General features: G+C 35.7%; 1 protein-coding gene across 1 annotated transcript in view; it reads right to left on the bottom strand.

The window, feature by feature from the left end:
• The window catches only part of LOC120633289, a 188,628-nt gene that overhangs the window by 18,240 nt on the left and 151,158 nt on the right, over positions 1-19,230 (bottom strand). Inside the window, exons 4-6 of the mRNA XM_039903469.1 lie at positions 6,864-6,951; positions 5,134-5,210; positions 2,571-2,705 (exon numbers count right to left, since the gene is read on the bottom strand). Coding sequence (XP_039759403.1) covers positions 2,571-2,705; positions 5,134-5,210; positions 6,864-6,951 — 300 coding nt within the window. The remainder of the gene's footprint in view (positions 1-2,570; positions 2,706-5,133; positions 5,211-6,863; positions 6,952-19,230) is intronic.

The raw sequence follows: 19,230 nt of genomic DNA, 5'->3' as shown, positions 1-19,230 counted from the left end.
AACGTTTGCTAGCTCGGGCTTGCATTTGTCGAGTTTAGACATGTGTGAACCGAGACTCGCGCAAGCGTGTGGCAGCACCATTATTTAGACGAATTCACAGTATAATCAGGATGAAAAGGAACGGGGCCAAGTGGAATGGAGTAACTTAATTTCAATTTTGTCTCAAAATGCACGCGCCGCTTCGGCTACCAATGTATGTAAATTTTGGGACAGAAGTTTGTGTTCATATTATGTTTGTGTGTGCTGGGACGATGTAATGCTATAAAGGAATTCGTAAATAGAATAAGTTTAATTCGTAAGGGTTTACTTATAAATGGCTTGTTAAAAAGGAGATAGACATAGTGCAACACTTCGCAAGCCATGCAAGGAAGTCTTTCCAAAACTGTGGCCCATGCTGTCCATCAAACTGAGGCGTAGGTGTTAAGCCACATCATATCAACCCATTACCGACCCACAGCAGATTGGTCTTCCACATATGAGAAGAGTTTAGGTGGCTGTCTACCAGTGAACATGCTGGTCCAGTGCGGATTGGTGGAATTCACACGCCTTTGAGAACATTGTAGAGAACTCTCAGGCATGCTAGTTTCCTTACGATGTTTTCTTTCACCGTTGAAGCAAGCGGTATTTTACTAGCATAAAACGCACATAACTTAGAAAAGCTAATGGTGCGTGCTAGGATTCGAATACGGCCCCCCGAAAGTGAGGCCGAAGCCTAATCACTAGACTATCATCGCTTGTTAAGCCGCACGTGCCAGAAATTAGACCGGCAACGAAACCCTTCAGAACGTAACACGATTATGCTGCTTGGCATAAGCACCGTAGTACTTTCCCGTATGAGCTGTCACAAAAAGCTTTACTAATTCTAAAACAAATATCCGGAGTAGGTTAGCCTCCTGCCATTGTACCGTTGTACACCCTATTTACAGTGAGATTACAGTGAAGGGTTAACTTGTAGTGGAATAAAAAATCAAAACAAAATTGACATACGGTTTACGCGAAAAAAGCCATGTGATGTGTGAAGATACTCTTTGTATCTTACTATATACTCTATACAGACCATACAAAATCTTGAAACCTTAACATCTTGGAAGATTATTGATATGACTTAGTACCCACTCGTTTCCGCTATCTATTACAGCACGTCTTTCCACACAGTGAGTAATGGAAACAGTTTGCATTCCCTCAAAATTATAAATTTGTAAAACTGTCCAGCTTCAACATACTCGTAGAGCAGCAGGGTTCAAATTTCTGTGTATTTACTAAAAGTAAAATAAACTGAGCAGGTTAGAAGGGGTCATTTTATTCTTTTTTTGGTAATAGAACCCAAGGGAATGGAACCCAAGTTTAAAGATTTATTTTAAAACGTTGCTTTCCGTTTAGGCTGCAGTGTTTAAAATGTGCCAATTAAATTTAGAAAAAGAGCAGAATTTTTTGTAATAGTTTTAATTGTTAGTTTTGAATCAAATTCAAGGAAAAATATGTTTAGCTGTTAGCCGAAACCCCACTCGCTTTTATTTAAGTTCTTAAAAATACTTGGCGTTTCCTTTTTCAGAATTTAAATTTAACCAAATGTTCCAAGATCGGGCTAGCTGTGAATGGGTTATTGGAACTTTTCAGTGGAACAAAGGTAATTTTTATAAATCCAGCAAGGAGACTTTTTAGATATTTTATAGGATAAATTGTATTCAATGTCGGTTGCCGGCACACAAGCTATCTGCATGCAAAGTTTTGACATGATAAATCTAGCAATGAAGAATGATGTGCTTAAGAAATGTTAATATTAAATCCCCGAGAACACGATCCCGTTGCTTTTCTGGTATAAAAGTATAGTATGTCTATCATCAACATCACCCAACGACGGGGCGTCCTCAGCTGGACATTGGTCTTTTTTTGGATTTTGCACTGCTTCTATACAGCCATTCCTTTTACCTAGTTTTACGTCATCCGTCCACCATGGGAGTCTACCAACACTGCCAATAACAGTCAAAAGCTGGAATGAAGATCTTTCCTACTGGGAGTGTTTGTTCATAATCACCACGCTTGGCAGTCGGATCGCTGCCGCCCGTTTTCCGATACATTCCCTTACTCGCCCCGTACAACACCCGCGGGATGAGTAGGGGTGGTGACAACTACTTTATTATTAGCAACTTTATTATTAGCATGTTGGATTATAGGTACTTTGTTTTTCTTTGTTAAGATAGATAAATGTAAACGGAGTAGAGCGGGGACCCTGAGACACAGGTTTTAAAACTTACTTCAGGATTTCCAACACTATTGTAGAATGACTAATACTTTAACAATAAATTTCATTTCATTTCATTTCAACTGTATTTACTGGTGCAGTCTGTCTATGTGAGGTGGAGGAAAGTATCGTGAGGAAGGCCTGCCTGCGTATTCTCCATAATGTTCTCAAGGACGTGTATTCGCACAAGGTCAGCGTGGTGGACCACGACCTTAACCCTCCTTATTCTGAGACTAGTGCCCCGTAGTGGGCTGGTAATGGTTTGACGAAGTTTTAATAGCTATTTTTAATAGTTTATTGGTTGTGATTATGACGATTTTTATCTTACCTTTATGAAATCAAATGTTTTGGTGAGCATGACGATGGCAGCAGCGCGTTCCTGCCATATCATGCGCCAGAAGGACACCACCGTCTCCTCTGTTGGCCCCTGCGTCACTATATACGCGTTTGGCTTTAATATACTCTGTGAAAGAAATATAGTATTTAAGTTATGACCTCTATGGTATAACAATCGCAAAAAAATTGTGTCACGTGGTAGTACCATATAAATAGAAAGTAAGACCTCTTTTGGAAAATGAAATCTCAGTTCCAGTCAGGAAATTGGCGTTGGTTAGCCACGTGGCTTACAGAGCGTATACAGTCCTCGGTTTTTTTTTATTATTACTAACATAAATGATAATAATCGTAAGCCTGCCAAACTGCATCTAGTAAGTGCATCGCAGAGGGTACAGAATTGAGAACATACAGACCGTGTACACGACAAATATTGAAGCATCATAAACCCTTGTGTTTCTCGAACATACGGTTAGTCATTTTATTCAACTAGCAGTTGACAGTAATTATTTTATCTCTAATGTTCTAAACGTTTACCACAAAATGAGGAAAATGAAAATGTTTGTGAGGTCAGCAACATCACGCGGGTGTGGAGTCAGACGTGCGTTTTTGCTGTTTTAGGCACAATGCACTCCATGCAATATAGGCTGAATGAGGGTTCTGTATGTTCTTAATTCTATGGTAGAGGGTGTAAGATCACGATCAGCTCTTTAATGAGAGAGGAGGTATGGACTCTCCTCAGGGAGGAATTGGCCAAGAGCGATGATGATGATAATTTTTTTAAATTCCGAATTGTGACGAATTTGAAATATTACATTACTAGTAATTTTCGCTAAATGTGTTTTCGTCTACTTAAGTCGTAAACTGTAAAATATTGGCTCGATATAATCTTTTTGGAATGGAACGTAAATATTTGCTATTTTTAATATGATACTAATACAAATTGCTAGACAGTTTTGTGTGGTAGCGAGGATGTTTTAAAAACACACCATTATAAATAATCGTTTTTAAGCAATATTTTTGAAATTTCAATATGATAACCATCAAGATATAGTTTATGATTATGACGAATGCGTTGTTTTCCAGAGTTTAAAAGTAAAATAACACCACTAGTGGTGAAATTGGTGCGAATGAAACATGAATGAAAATAGTTAGTGTTGTTAGTGACGCTTTCTCCAATTTATTGTTTCTTGCAAGAAAAGTATTTCACGAGTCTTTGTCGTTATAATAAATGAATACACTTTTATTGTACACCACATAAACATATCGTAAAATTATAAGTATAAATTTAACAAAAAGTATACAATTTGGCGGCCTTATCGCTACATAGCGATCTCTTACAGGCAACCAAAGGCGTTAAAAACAGCTCAAGAAGAGAGGTATGCGGTGCATTTAAATAAACATACATATATACAAATTAATTATTAAATATTTAATTTAATAATTAATTTAACGGTCTCGTTTAATTAAAAAAAAAACATTATTACTCGGTCATCAATATCTTTATATCAGGCCGGGACAGTAACGTAGATACTATTACGTAGGGTTGCCACGAAATCACAGTGGCATGTGTATTTACAATTAAGTCAGGAATTTTATAGTCCTCCTACAATTTACACGGCAAATTTTCAACAAGGTCGGGTGCGGTTATTATAGGTGGCATTTAAATTTGTGTGTAGCAAAATATGCGATAAATTTACATGAATTTGTGTTGAATAAAGCCTAAATCGTCGGTCGCGTTTAGTGGCAATGTGAGTTAATTTTATTATCTGTATTTTTAGCATCACTTCAAAAAAGAACCCTAGATAGAATTATTGATGTAGATTCAGCGTTAAGCTCACGTTTAGTGATTAACACCGAAAAACATTGTATACAAAGAAAATATATTCTGATTATATTTTATTACGATTTAGCGATAGTATTTCAAATGCATTAAAGTCAAGGTTGTAAGCAGTGATAGCCAAGTGGTCAGAGCTTCAGCCTCTCTTTTGGTGGGGCACAGTTCGTTCCCCGCACACGCCACCAGTTTTTCGGAGTTATATATGCCTTTTTTTGATTTTTGCATGTAAATGTCACATTATGGAAAATTGTCATTCATGCATGCAAACCTTCATGAATGGGTCTTCCCCGCTGGCTAAGTGCAGATTGGTAGACTTCAGAACATTATTGAGAAGAATATAAAGAACTCTCAGGCATGCAGGTTTCCACACGATGTTTTCTTTTACCGTTGAAGCAAGTGATATTTTAATTACTTAAAACGCACATAACTTAATAAAAGTTATGAGACGCTACGCTATGTTAGAGATGCGTGCTGTAATTCGAACTCGGACCCCCGAAAGTCAAGTCAACTGGGCTATTACAGCTTCAAAACTATTTACCGGTTTCCAAATCAGGCAAACAAATAAAAAAAATAACTAGCTTCTAGATAATTCTTCCTTGTGCTAGGTGTACAATAAAGTGTATTTTCATGTTCATATAATTTTAATTTTGATTGCATTTTCATTTCTCTAAAAGTATTTTATATGAAAAATAAATTGATTGGAAGTAGGTTTACTCACATCTACATAGGAAGCATTAATATAATCAGAGTCCGGTTCCCGGTCGACCGTCTGGAGCACCACCCTGTTGTAGTCATCTGCGAACAGTCGAATAATTACTTATCCGGACTAATAATATGATTGAAAATATTACATTACCAATATAAATATATAAATAAATAAATATATAAATATAAATAAATAAATATAAATATACTACGACAATACACACATCGCCATCTAGCCCCTAATTAAGCATAGCTTGTGTTATGGGTACTAAGATGACTGATGAATATTTTTATGAATAATATACATAAATACTTAGAATATACATATAAACACCCAGACACTGAAAAACATTCATGCTCATCACACGAACATTTTCCAGTAGTGGGAATGGAACCCACAGCCTTGGGCTCAGAAAGCAGGGTCGCTGCAAGCTGCGCCCATCGGCCGTCAACTATATATAACATATATAGTTATAATTTACTTATAACCTTATCAGTTTCTATGTGGCATGCTACCGAAATGCTTAACCGATTGGCGGAGGCTATGGTCGAAGCCTCCCACCAGACCAGACCAGCAAAAAATCTAATAAATTCTCAAATTGCCCTGGTTGGGGATCGAGCCCGGGGCCTCCCATTTATGACCACAGCGCTCACAACTACGACAGGTAGTCAAAACACATAGGTATTATTGTATGCCATTAACTCTATATCTAGGTATATCAATGTTAGAAAGAGGAAAGATTTGTTTATTTGTAACCCATAATTTTTGAAAATACTTAACCAATTTAATAATTTCTGCACCATAAGAAAATTATTATATTCAGAAGTAACAAAAACGGATTGTTGTGATGGAAATTACGGATCGAAGTAATTATAAATTACACCATACAGATTCTGCTGCTGTTCGCGGAGTATAGCAAATTAAGCTTAATTTTCATAAGTAACAAAAACTATATTCAATTCGATAATAATAAGAGATCAGCCTGCAGTATTTGTATCTGTACACCAATACAGAAAAAAACGCTATCTAAATGGCCAGTCATACTGAAATACTATGTTCTACAAAAACACTGATCTTTAGCAGATTTAATAAACAATCCGCAAAAAATTTAGAAAGAAGAGTCTTTACAGTCCATACAGAGAGAAATAAAGTTGAAAACAAAAGTCAATAAAGTTAATATGTGCAAAAGCGTCGTTATCGCTTGAATCGATCACCAGACAACTTTCCAACCATCCATCTATCCATCCAATCAAAATCTCTTATGAGTAAGCAATCTTGTGTAACTTAGACCAGGACGCTTTTGGAACCCTCGTAGCTTTAGTTTTAAGTTTACGAATGTGGTTATCGCCATCATCTCACTACCGTGTAATTCTTATGTACGCATCAAAAGTGCCACCTATGGCCCATACTTGAATAAAGATATTTTTGACTTTGACTTTGACTTACCATTTAAGCAATTTATATCCCAGTTTAGCAGATAATGAAAAATTAACATTACCTAATAATGGCCTATATAACAATTTACGATATAACCTAAAAAATGAAGTAGCTAAATTATTCATAAAGATATATACTTTCGAACCCGCCATCCTCACCATAAACGCATATTTTCTAAAGGGATGGCTTATTATGTTGGAAAATGTTTGTTACAATTTATTTTGAACGATAAATAAAAAAAAAAACGTGGATGAAACTGCGAGAACAGCTAATAGATATGGAAATAAATGTTAAATAATACTTACACGGAGTAACTTTTTGGTTCTGGTTTTTGTGGGCGTTAGTTTTCTTCTGTGCGTGGCGACAGGCGTGTGTTTCCACCTTGATTGCAGTCTGTAACAATAAAAATAAAGTATTATTAAACGGTGATAGCCCAGTGGGTAGGACTTCGACTTCACTTCCGTGGGGGTGATTTCGAATCCCAGCACAAACCTCTAACTTTTGCAAGCTAAGCGCGTTTCAAGCAATTAAAATACCGTTTGCTACGATGCAAGGTGAAAAACATCGCATGAAACCAGGAAACCTGCATGAATCAAAAGCATGAAAATAAATAAATAAATATACTACGACAATACACACACCGCCATCTAGTCCTAAAGTAAGCGTTCATGTTCATCACACAAACATTTTCCAGTTGTGGGAATCGAACCCACGGCCTTGGACTCAGAAAGCAAGGTCGCTGCCCACTGCACCAATCGGCCGTCAAAATGAAAACATTCTCCACAAAGTTCTCAAAGGCGTGTGGAGTCCACCAATCCGATATCCAATATGTTGATGTCACATTTATAATATTCAACCACAAGGCGAAGATGTTTACACAATATAGATGTTACTACGGGCAAGTGTGATGAAAATACATAAAAGCTAATGGATTGACTGCATTCAGCAAAAATGTAAATTTTTAAATTTTACATTTTATTGTGACACAAGTTTGAATTCTAGACATTCATTTTAATTTACATGTAAATTCAAGAAATTCTTCAGTTACTATTAACAAATAAATATTTTTAATGCAATTTTTAATATGAGTTAATTTACTACCGTAATCCTATGTAATTTAAATATTTGCACGCCGCAATGACAGGAAATGTTTTAGCTATGTTATATCAAAATTTTGTATTTATATTCCAGCAAATAAAAACTATTTTTATTTCTATTTATTTATACCTATTATTGAAATTAAATTTGAAATTTATAAAAATCCTCTCATTATCACATTGATAAAATATTTACGTCTTATTTACAGTTGAACGTGGAGTCTGTAAAGATGTCGATGTTTACCGACGTTAAATGACCTTGTACATTAGCTTTTATGTTCAAAGCGATCGGGGCCGATGGAGCGCGATAAACTCTCAAAACCGTTCCCGCCCTAATAAACCACCCTTAAAATGACCCTTCAAAAGACAGCCCGATAACGTAAGTGGGGGAACATACAAAAGTATAGGAAAGTATATGTATATTTTCCTTTCCTTTAGCTTTTACTATTAGCGTCCACCTATTTTCAATATAAATTTTCCCAAATTTACTTGCATACTCCTTTCTATAATCTATTGTGTGTTTACTTTAATGATAATTATTAATTTTAAAGTGCATTAAAATAAATTTATAATCAGTGTTTTGACAGCCGATTGGCGCAGTTTGCAGCGACCCTGCTTTCTGAGTCCAAGGCCGTGGGTTCGATTCCCACAACTGTAAAAAAATGTTTGTGTGATGAGCATGAATGTTTTTCAGTGTCTGGGTGTTTATATGTATATTCTAAGTATTTATGTATATTATTCATAAAAATATTCATCAGTCATCTTAGTACCCATAACACAAGCTTCGCTTACTTTGGGGCTAGGTGACGATGTGTGTATTGTCGTAGTATATTTATTTATTTATTTATTTATTTATTTAGTGTCTTACTTAAATAATTGCCTTAAGTTAGCAAGGCATTACTAAATTATAAGCCTAGATACAGATAAAAATGCAACTTTACAGATGTCATATAAAAAAATTGCATCAAAATACACTACTTATCATGCCACAGATATGTATTTTACGTGTTAATAATTGTTTCACTCTATATCCTTGGATATAACTTTTCCAAGGCTGTATTTAAAAAATAATATAACTGCAGATTTTAATGCATCGTACATCAAAAACATAGGACGAAAATACTACCCTTTACCATCAATCCGCACTGTCCCATCGTGGTGGACTACCAGTGGCGTGCATAGAGGGTATGCAAAGGGTATGCAGGTGATATTTAATGAAAAAACTTATTGATAGGCTTTTTATAACTCTTACAATGACTATCCTTAAGTTTTTTACAACTTGTACTGGAGGTTTTCTTCATTTAATATCACCTGCATACCCTGTGCATACCCTCTATGCACGCCACTGTGGACTACCCCTTCTCGTTGTGAGAGGAGACCCGTGTTCTATAATGAGCCGGTAAGGTATTGAGGTATTGATGATAGTGAATCAATAAAAAAACTGCGTTCTAAAGTATAAACGTTATGTAATTAACTTGTTCATTAGCTTTTATGTTCGGCCAAATCAGGCAACGGGGAGTATAATACTTACAAACACTTTCCATCCTAATGTCGTACCTATCAGCTTAAATTACCCTTTTGACCTTCGACAGTAAAAGCGTGCTAATAGTACTGGGTAAAGAGATGTACAGGGATCATTGGAATGAATGCTAAAAGGTAGAAACTTTCCGACCCTTTTTTATCTTTTGTTCAAGCATGTTCATCGTCATCAGCAGTCTATTATGGTCGCAAGAGCTGCTGGGCGCAGACCTCTTCTCTCATCACTTTTGTTTAATTATTATTAATAATCTTATACTTATTTAATAATATAATTGTACGCCCGGCTGTGGGTATATTGTTTTGAATACTTTTCTAGGCCTTGTCAACTGCCTTTCTATGTGTAAACAGTGAACAATAAAATTCTATTATATTCTATTCTATTCTATGGAAGAGACGGATTCGGAGCATTTCTTTTTTTAACTGTGATAGACTAACGCTTGTCCACAATCTCACCTGATGGAAATTGTAGATGTGGCCTAAGATGGGACGCGCTTGCCTAGAAAATGCCTATTCACTTCTACTATTTCTTGTTTAAAAGATACCCAGGTTGTAACAATTAGGAAACACAGAACTCGGAAGGTTCTTCCAAACCCCAGCCATGCGTATAAGAAAAGAAGATGCAAATCGCTTCGTGCGAGTTTTTAGGATATCACATAGGGGGAAAACCCGCCCGGTGCCTTTAAGTGCAATGGTAGAATGGTGAGAAGGGGATGAGATCGAATAGCTCCTGAGCTCTCTAAAGTATGTCCTATAAAACACCGACAGACTGGCTACCTTACGGCGATGATCAAGACTTTGGAGTTTAGCTGAAAGTGGTGAATCCTCACCTATAAGTCTTTTGGCTCGGCATAGGCCCACCAAGCTACTCCAATGTGGGTTGGCGGGCTTTAACGATATCCTAACTTTCCAGATATCTTTAACTTTACTAAGTCCAGACTGATACTAAAATTTCTTAATAGAAGAACCCAATACAAGTTTCGGCACAATCCACGAATTGAACCGAAGACCCTGTGAGCCGTATTTGAACATGCCAGTCACTAGACCAATGAGGCAGTTATCATTATCGTCATGAAAGTATTAATATCCCACTCCTGAAAACTGGCATAAAACAACAACACACAGAGGTATGTTGGCGAGCTATTGTACGAAATTTTTGTGAATTTGTCATGACAACCGCTGTAGGTACATTTAAGAGAAGTTATTTTACATCAGCTGTAGTTACATTTAAGTTCAAATGAGTTAAGTTTCATCTTAGCAACAGAATATATATTCTCGCACATGCAAACATGTGTAAAATGTAATTTCAAGTCAATAGGCATAATGACAGTGACAAAGAATCGCTAAAATTTTGTATTTATCTAATGTTATATGATTCATGTATTATAGAAAACGCATTTTATTTATATTCGAAGTGAGATTGGGTATTTATTTTCAATAATTTATGACGTCACGTCTATATAAACCATTTTACAACGCTTGAACTCCGGAAATCTCTGCGTATATCAAGTATTTGGTGTTTTCAAGAAACATAGTAAAATCAATGGTTCAAACTATAAGTTGCCGAGTTTTTTGTTGCTAATAATAAAATCAATAATCTGTAGCTATGGAACAAGGAAAATTCTAATTTGCCTATGACGTCACAATTGCGGTGATGACAGTTTGCGCGGGAAATATTTTTTTAAATATAATTCGTAATTTATTTCAGCAAAACATTTAATTTCTGCAAAAATAAGTAATTTTTTGGAAGATACATCTGAACATCATAGGGCAGTTTTTCAAATTAATCATCATGTCTATTGGCTTTAAATTTGTTACTTAAGAACTAAAATTTATATTATTCAAAATTTAAATTATAATAAATTCTCTTAAAGAAATCGGAGCGCAGCCGGGTACAGAAATTAATAAAATAAAAAAAAATTGCGACTCCATCTTGTAGAACTAATAAGTTACTTTCACAAGCTCTTCATTTATTTTTGCCTCTGGTATAGAAGTTTTAATGAAATTACTTGTGGGCCAGATATTAGATCAAAGATGCGGGGACTTCGAAGAGATGTCGAGACCACTACTTTAATCGATTAGTTTTTAATAGAGTTGGTATCTTTTTATTATTATGGAGGGTGGTTTAGTTTGGCCTTGCTCTAAATGCGCGAATCAGTCGATTGCACTAATAAAACAAAGTCATGATGATACGGTAAACTTACACACTGGATGAATCATGGAAGACTTTGGAGTTCCTTATTTGGCATTTTCTGAAATGATGAAAACCAAAATAGACCAGTGTCGTTAACTAAGGCCTTTAAGGAAAACACGAGAACACTGACCGAGCGCTTTATGGCAAAATACTTTTTTTCACCTGACTAAATAACAACGTACCATCTAAAATTCCCCAACCACTACTACCCTACTCCCTTGTTTTACAGAAACAAACTCGATTTTTTACCTGTTCCCGTGGGTCTTTCCTAACTGTCTTTGTTTAAAAGTAAACCCTGTATGTGACGCGAATTTCAGAGTATTCTCGCTAAATTTAAAAATTTTCATTTAGACGCCATTTTCATTAGAGTGTAAACTTTCTGTCTGTTAGTCAGAACAAACCTTGTAGTAATTTTAAAACTACTACAAGTTGCTAGCTAGCTAGTTGCTAAGTTACTGCACTAGCTTTAAACGGTAAAGGAGAACATCGTGAGGAAACCTGCATGCCTCAGAGTTCTCCATAATGTTTTTAAAGGAGTGTGAAGTCTATACCAATCCGAATTTGGCCAGCGTGGTGGACTACGGCCTAAGCACTTCTCTTTCTGAGATAAGACCCTTGCCCTGTAGTGGGCCGGTAATTGATGATGATGAAAGGGTAGAAGATAACTTAATATTGAAATTTTAATTTTAAATTGTGCAAACTATCTTTTAAAATAATAATTTTGGGTTTTTTAAAAAGTGCTTTGAACCAAAGGATTGTCTACCACGCTGGTCATGTGCGGATTGGTAGACTTCACATTATGCATGTGGGATCCCAACCACACAGTTTCCCATAGCAGTTTAGTGAATAATGGAACTCGAAGACTCAATTAAAAAAACACTTTTTATGTTTAATTTAGAAAACGTTTTCAATGATTTCATTAAAAGACCCTAGAAGTTTCTAATTCAAGGATTAATTCAATCTCGTTCAAGCGATTCAATCGAAACTTCTATTCCATTAGCAACTGTCTCTTTGTTCTATATATTCCTGCTCCGTATAGTTTTCTGGGTCAACGACGTTCGTCCCAATAACTAAGAGTATTGCGGCTTATAACAAATGGTTGTTCTCGCCACATGCCTCTCCTCGATATGGCGTCTTATTAATTCTAACCATATTTGCAAGACTGACTACCTTTTGCATCTTGGAATAACATTGTTTGATGTACGAGTACATTCGCTATTTGATACCTTGTTCTATTGTGATGATTCATGTTGTTATTATCAATGGCATGTGTTGCAGAGAGAGGACTTATATAATACTCAGATTTATATATATTTGAGCAGAGATTGCTCTTTCAAATGTTTTTTACAATAAGATCATGACAATCTTTTACCTCTTGTGTCCATTGTTTTCCTGTCTTGCTAGTGAAGTCATCTGGCCATCTAATGGTTACCTACCAATGCAAAGTCAGTCAGGTCCTTCAAGCTATGTGCCTCAACGATTGTCACTTAAAATTAATGTATCTTGGTTGATATCTTCATTTCTATTTTATTTTTTAAAAATATTTCGAGCATCTCTTTCTTCACTGAATAGCTTGTATATAAAGTCGTCTGTCCACGTCTCTTCAAATAGTGCGTTTTCCAATGCAGAGTCACCATTCTAACACCTTGGCCTTACAACGTAAATGGACCCTTTAAGCTATATACCCCAGCCATTGTTGTCACTTACAATTGGCAACTCGTTGAACTCCTCTTTTTTTAACATAATTTTGTAAATATATCTCGACCGTTTCATCTTTCTGCACCGAATGATCAAGCTTGCCTAAGTCAGCTGTTTCGTCAACCGTTAAAAATTCCAAATAAAGTCTACAGTATAACGCAAAACAAAAGAAACTCGGAAACCAATAGTTCAAGAGGAAATTTCGTTGAAATAAATAATAGAATAGAATATAAAAGACAAAGGCAGCTAAGAAAAACATAGACTTAATATGGAGTTTGTCTTTTCTTAATTGTGTCTGCAGTGGGGTCAGTAGATAAACAAGCTGAAGGAAAAGCAATAATCGTATTGTTGGAAGTTCAAAGCGGGTTTGAAGTTTCAACAATGGGGGTGTTCGAAGTGAAATAATTGTACCTTCCTTTGGAGCCTTATCACACAAACGACTTTAAAGTGTATATCTTAGATCAAACACCACAGCTCGTTGAGATCGGATCCTTCGCAAAATGACTACCATACTTGAGTACCATTGAAACACTCCTGGGTTTGATAAAGTAATTTAACGTTTCGTGTGTTATGAGGGTAGATCATTTAAACGTCATGGATATGACGTGACTATGACGGCCATCTTTTAAAAAGTTTTGATAGGTTTGTTGAAGGTGTGGACCCAAATTTCTCAAAAGCTGGCAGCATATTACGTGATTAGATGGTGCAGAAAACCTTCATGAAATGGTCACTTAAATTGCCGACTGGAGCATTTGTTGCTGTATTATTTTATATAAAAAGTGTCGTTGAATATTCATGAATGTATATGTATCGAGGCTAGGCTAGCGAGGCTAACATACCAGTGGTGGACCAGAAGAGCAACTCTGTGGAAAGGCCCACAACGCAAAAGAGCCAAAGGGAGACACCTGATACGATGGGAAGATGAGTTAAAAAAAATAGCCGGCCCAAACGGCCCAAAATAGGAAAAGATAGAGAAAAATGGACATCGTTGGAAGCGGCCTTTACCCAATCTGGGTTTCTTGCAAGTAACTAACATTTGTAACAATACATTTAATTAACCGTAAACTAAACTCCTTATATTAATAGACTAGCTTATATGGAAATGAAAATTTTAAAAATAAAATGCTTTTTTATTTTTTATGTATCTTTATCGCTTTGATACTAGGTTTTTCAAGTGATATTGCCAAATTCGTCAAAAGCCTGCAACGCATTAGCGGATCCTATGGTGAAATAAACATTCGTCACTTAAGAACCCGAGCCAGTTTTGGTGCCGACTTTCCGAAATGGATATTTCGCAAAATATCCTACCGAAGCGAGGTTTTACGCACTGTATGTAGGAATCCAACTTAATCGAAAAAATGCAAATTCTATTGTAAGAAACATAGACCCATAACCTTTGATAACAAACACCTCAGCAGTTTGTTGCAATGGAATGTTTCGCCAGTGAGGTATTATATTCATAACTTTCACTCACCCGCTTGCTCGTTTCACTTTGTGTGATTTAGGTTTCCAAACGCACGAAATACAAAATACTTTTTATTCCTTCGTAATTTTTTAAATGTACGTGAAATTAAATGAGTACTTATAATTTAGACAAAAAATATGAGATACCTCGTGTCTGAGTTCGTTCGCTTCTCTGTTTTAATGATAACACAGTGTTATGACCTTCGCCTTATTATAACAGTAGCCAGAAAGTACTCTTTATAGCGGGATCTACTTTCGGGAACGGTTTTTTAAAATACTTTGCGTTTATTTTTAAGTTCATCTTGAAAAAATGAGGAGGATTTTAAGGTGACCATTTTTTTGCACCGATATATTTTATTTGTTAATACTCAGTTTTATTGAGGAAACCTGTATGCCTGAGATTTTTCCATCATGTTCTCAGGTTGTGTGAAATCGACCAATCCGCACTGGGCCAGCATGGCAGACTACGGCCTAAACCCACAGAATAAAGAACACGCAGAAACCTCATTCTGCTCATTACATGCAGTGCATTGTGTCTAAAAATAGTGAAAACACCCCGCGCTTCTCACCAATGGAATGATGCTAGCTCACAAAATTTTCCCATTTTATGGCAAACGTTTAGAACATTAGAGGTAAAATAATTACTTTTAACTGCTAAATGGAATGGAGTGTTTAGCCGCCTATTCGAAAATCATTCATAAAGCGGAGCGAATGATGCTTCAATATTGGTCGATAAATAATTATATACAGAAGCCGCGTTGGTTTCTGTATTTTCTTAGTTCTGTGACCAAAATATTCTAGGAGGAGACCCGAGTATGCTGGTAATAGGATAATAATGATGACGTACGTTTTATTAAAATTTTCGTGAGAATCTGATCAAGTCTGATCTGAGTCTACTCAATAGACTCTCCCCAAACAAGTAACTACACGTACATACGAATTGAAATTGAAATCGAACAAATTGTAATTACGTAGGTACTGTGAAGTTTAATTGCTTTCGCTTTGAAATCGTTAGTGTGATAGGTCTCACTAAGTCAAACTCAAACATTCTTTTACAAATAAAGAGTTAGACAAACATTTATTTGTAGAGCATTTGATTATGGTTTGTTGAATTAAAATTGTTTTACTCGGACGTAAATGTTAGGGATTACTTTTTGTTTGAATTCTCTTTGGAATTTAATGTAAGTGCCTATTTATTTCCGTTCGTTGATACCGAAACAATATGGTGCCTCTGTTTTGCATAAATTCATCAGCCTCTTTAAGGCCCCATAGCTTGCCAAATGTTTTTTTTTTTACAGACCGGAGAACAAAAATGCTTTTTTTAACCTTACAGCAGGGCTAGCACAGGCCGGAGAAAAAAATATATCCCCTGATTATATCCCCTGGCAAGGGATATAATTGAAGTGACCACCAGTTAAAGAACGGGAACACGGATTAGGAGGAGTTTACCCCTGTTTACTATTTACATACTACTACACTTACATTATTTGGTGCTCCGAGAGTTGATAAAGCTATGGGAAAAGATAATATTTTATCCCCGGGGATATAATTGTCACCACCGCTTTTGTTTCCACGGGTGTTGTACGAGGCGACTTAGGGAATAAAATAAAATGATGTTGGAAAAGAGCAATCTGCTGAGTTTCTTGCCGGCTCTTCTCAGTGGAATCAGCCTTCCGAACCGGTGGTGGAGTCACTATAAACAGACTGACCTGACGTTTCAAAAGTGCTTATAAGTTAGGCCTACTTGAAATAAATGAATTTAGAATTTAGAATTTTTTGAATATAACGGAGAACTGGCAGCAGCGTCCCCTGTTCTTACATTACCATCTTCTGCGAACACGTCTCGTCACGTCTGCCCAGCGTGCGATTATGAGCGAATTCTCCTGTTGGGAAAGGCCTTTAGTCCATCAAAGGGCTGTTATATGCGATTGATGATAATTATTATTATAATTCAAATAGTATGGTTGACACCAATAACACTGATTAAATACATAGCAGATTAAAACGAGAACAAAGAAAAAAGAAAAGACAAAAATAAAAACAGAAACAAAAACATAATTATAACAATTCAATTTACTTTTCTATTCAATTAAAAGTTTTACCTACTATTAAATATACTATCTTCTGAAAAAATCAAAAAATAGTTAAGCCAAAAACATGGTGCTATTACATTTCTCACAGTACTGTAGGCACACCTTCCGCATCAGTCATATAGCGACTGTAGCGTCATTTAGTAGGAAACGTTGCAGTTTCGATCTACTTTTTCAAAGGTCCTTATTACAATGAAATTGCCCGAGAGTCGCAGGTCAAATCCTGTCGGTTCCGAATTTTTTTATATGCATTTTAAATTTATAAAATTGTTTTGGAGATTTTCTTCATTTTGTATCATCTGCATACCTTGTGCATACCCTCTATGCACGCCACTGCTTGCAAATTTGTTTTATAAGTGAATCTGATAATAACATAATATGCCGCTTCGAGAACGAGGCTTGTCACGAGACTGATCACGGTTAGGTTCCAAATTTAAATGTTACCCCAGACGCTGCTAAGCCGTCTGGATGTGAAGTTCGCTTTAAGTTATAATTGCAGATCGCTTAGCGTCCTGAGGTTCCGAAGTTAAATTCGAAGTTAATCACCCATTTACTTATCGACTTTGGTTTCGCGAAATAAACGTGGAGGTAGTTCTTTTCCGGACAAGCTCTGTCATACTGAAACTATTTTGTACCGCTAAAATGTTTGTTGAACAGGGCGGGACAATCAGCTCAATTAAGTAATTTGCATCATCAAAGCTAGGTAACATAGGCCTAAACTGTACTATTTTGTTATTTTAATTAATTCACTAAAACTTCTTATGCATAGCGGGTAGGTTGTCGATATTAAACAAGGATCGGGCTGTTATTAATCAAGTTGAAAGCGATTGAATTTTTAATTCGATCATCTCGTCAACTTGCAAGTTAGTAAGCACCCAAAATATTATGTTTTTTGTGATTAAAGTCATTACAAACAATCTACAACGAGGTGCGTGGTGGGTCTATGCTCTAAAACCGTCTGTCCTGTGCGACTCCCTATGCGAAAGTGAAGTCGAGCACCTACCCAATGCGCCATCACCACTTCACTATTTATCTGACGTCATTGTTATTGCCCCTACTGTTATACAATACAGATTAGTGTAAAGAACTCTAACCTTTTTTTTTTAAATTTAATGTCACAAAAGCTGTATTTTATGGAGCATGAGTAATATTTTCTCTTCGCATTTAAAATGATTGATAATATCCCTGTGTGGACAACCTAATGTAACGTTTTCCGAGAACTTTTTAAAATTCTCGCACATTTAAACACATGAGAGGGTTTACGCTCACATATTTTATGTTGTTTTGTGATAATAGACAACAATCCACCTACATTAGAGCAGCGTGGTGGTTCTATGTTTTATTATTATTATAGCATAATGATGCTAACTCCATTACCAATGCATATTGTACTTATATATGTGAAAATATACTAAAAATGTACCGTAGCCGTATAATAACGTCTACAAATAGAGTTAAAAAATTCTTTAAATTATTGTAAAAAAAATCTCAATAACCACCAGTAAATAAAAAATAAATAAATAAAAAATAACAAATTATTACTTTTCCCACCTTTTAGTACTTTTATATAATTTTTCCTTTATTTCACATTAAAGACACTCACATTACATTTAATTTTAGATTTTAGATTTTTAGTTTTTCTTTTTTTTAGTTTTTCATGTTTATTAATTTCATAATTTTTGATTTTGTTTATTATTTACCTCTTTGATGATTTTGTATTTCTCGATGTAAATAAGTTTGTTTTAATGAAAAATATCTTTTGTTTGTTTATATATTATATTCTATGTTATTGTTCTTTTTTATGATTATTTTGTTATTGTTATTGTTTAGCTGCGAGGATTCAGTGATGACGAATATAATGGGGCTGGCTGAAAACCAGTGCTGCGCGTTTTAGTTTGCAGCTATACTGAGCCAGCTCCTTTGTCACACATTTTTTTTTTTTAATTTTTATACTTTAACAATTATTTTATTTCACAAATGTAACATTTTACACAAATGTGTGACAATAAATACGATTTTTCTTTCTTTCTTTCTTTCAATAATATGGTAGTTAGACAGAATTCCATGTTTTATGAGGTTGAATAACATCTTTTATCCGCCATCCGAACCATCCGAGTTGTTTTGTCGTTTAGGAACACTTTTTACGGCTCTCGTTCGTTTTTTCGTTCTTTCTGCCTGCATTTCGTGACTGCGGTTGCGTGAAAGGCTCTGAATTATTTTAGTGTTTCTATATTTTTTACGAAAAGGAAGGAAAACATCGTGAAGAAACCTGCATGCGTGAGAGTTCTCCATAATGTTCTCAAAGGGTGGGAAGAGACTCATACCCTGTAGTGTGTGTGTGTGTGTGTAATATTAGATCTGCCCGCGATTTCGTCCTCGTGGACTTATGTTATGAACGTGTACAGTAAATCTTAATAGCCAACCCAATATATATTGGAACCCGGAATTTAGCATCTTCTTGCATAATACGTTACACGAACAATGCTTTTATCACAGAACCAAGAACATACAGAACCCTCATTCAGCTATTATTGCATGCAGTTCGTTGTATCCAAAGACAGTAATAACGCCCCGCGCACGTCTCACTTCATAC

This window comes from Pararge aegeria, chromosome 21, assembly GCF_905163445.1.
Source record: "Pararge aegeria chromosome 21, ilParAegt1.1, whole genome shotgun sequence".
Lineage (NCBI taxonomy): Eukaryota > Metazoa > Arthropoda > Insecta > Lepidoptera > Nymphalidae > Pararge > Pararge aegeria.
The sequence above is the reverse complement of the archived record's forward strand: the minus strand, read 5'-3'. Positions and strand labels throughout refer to the sequence as shown.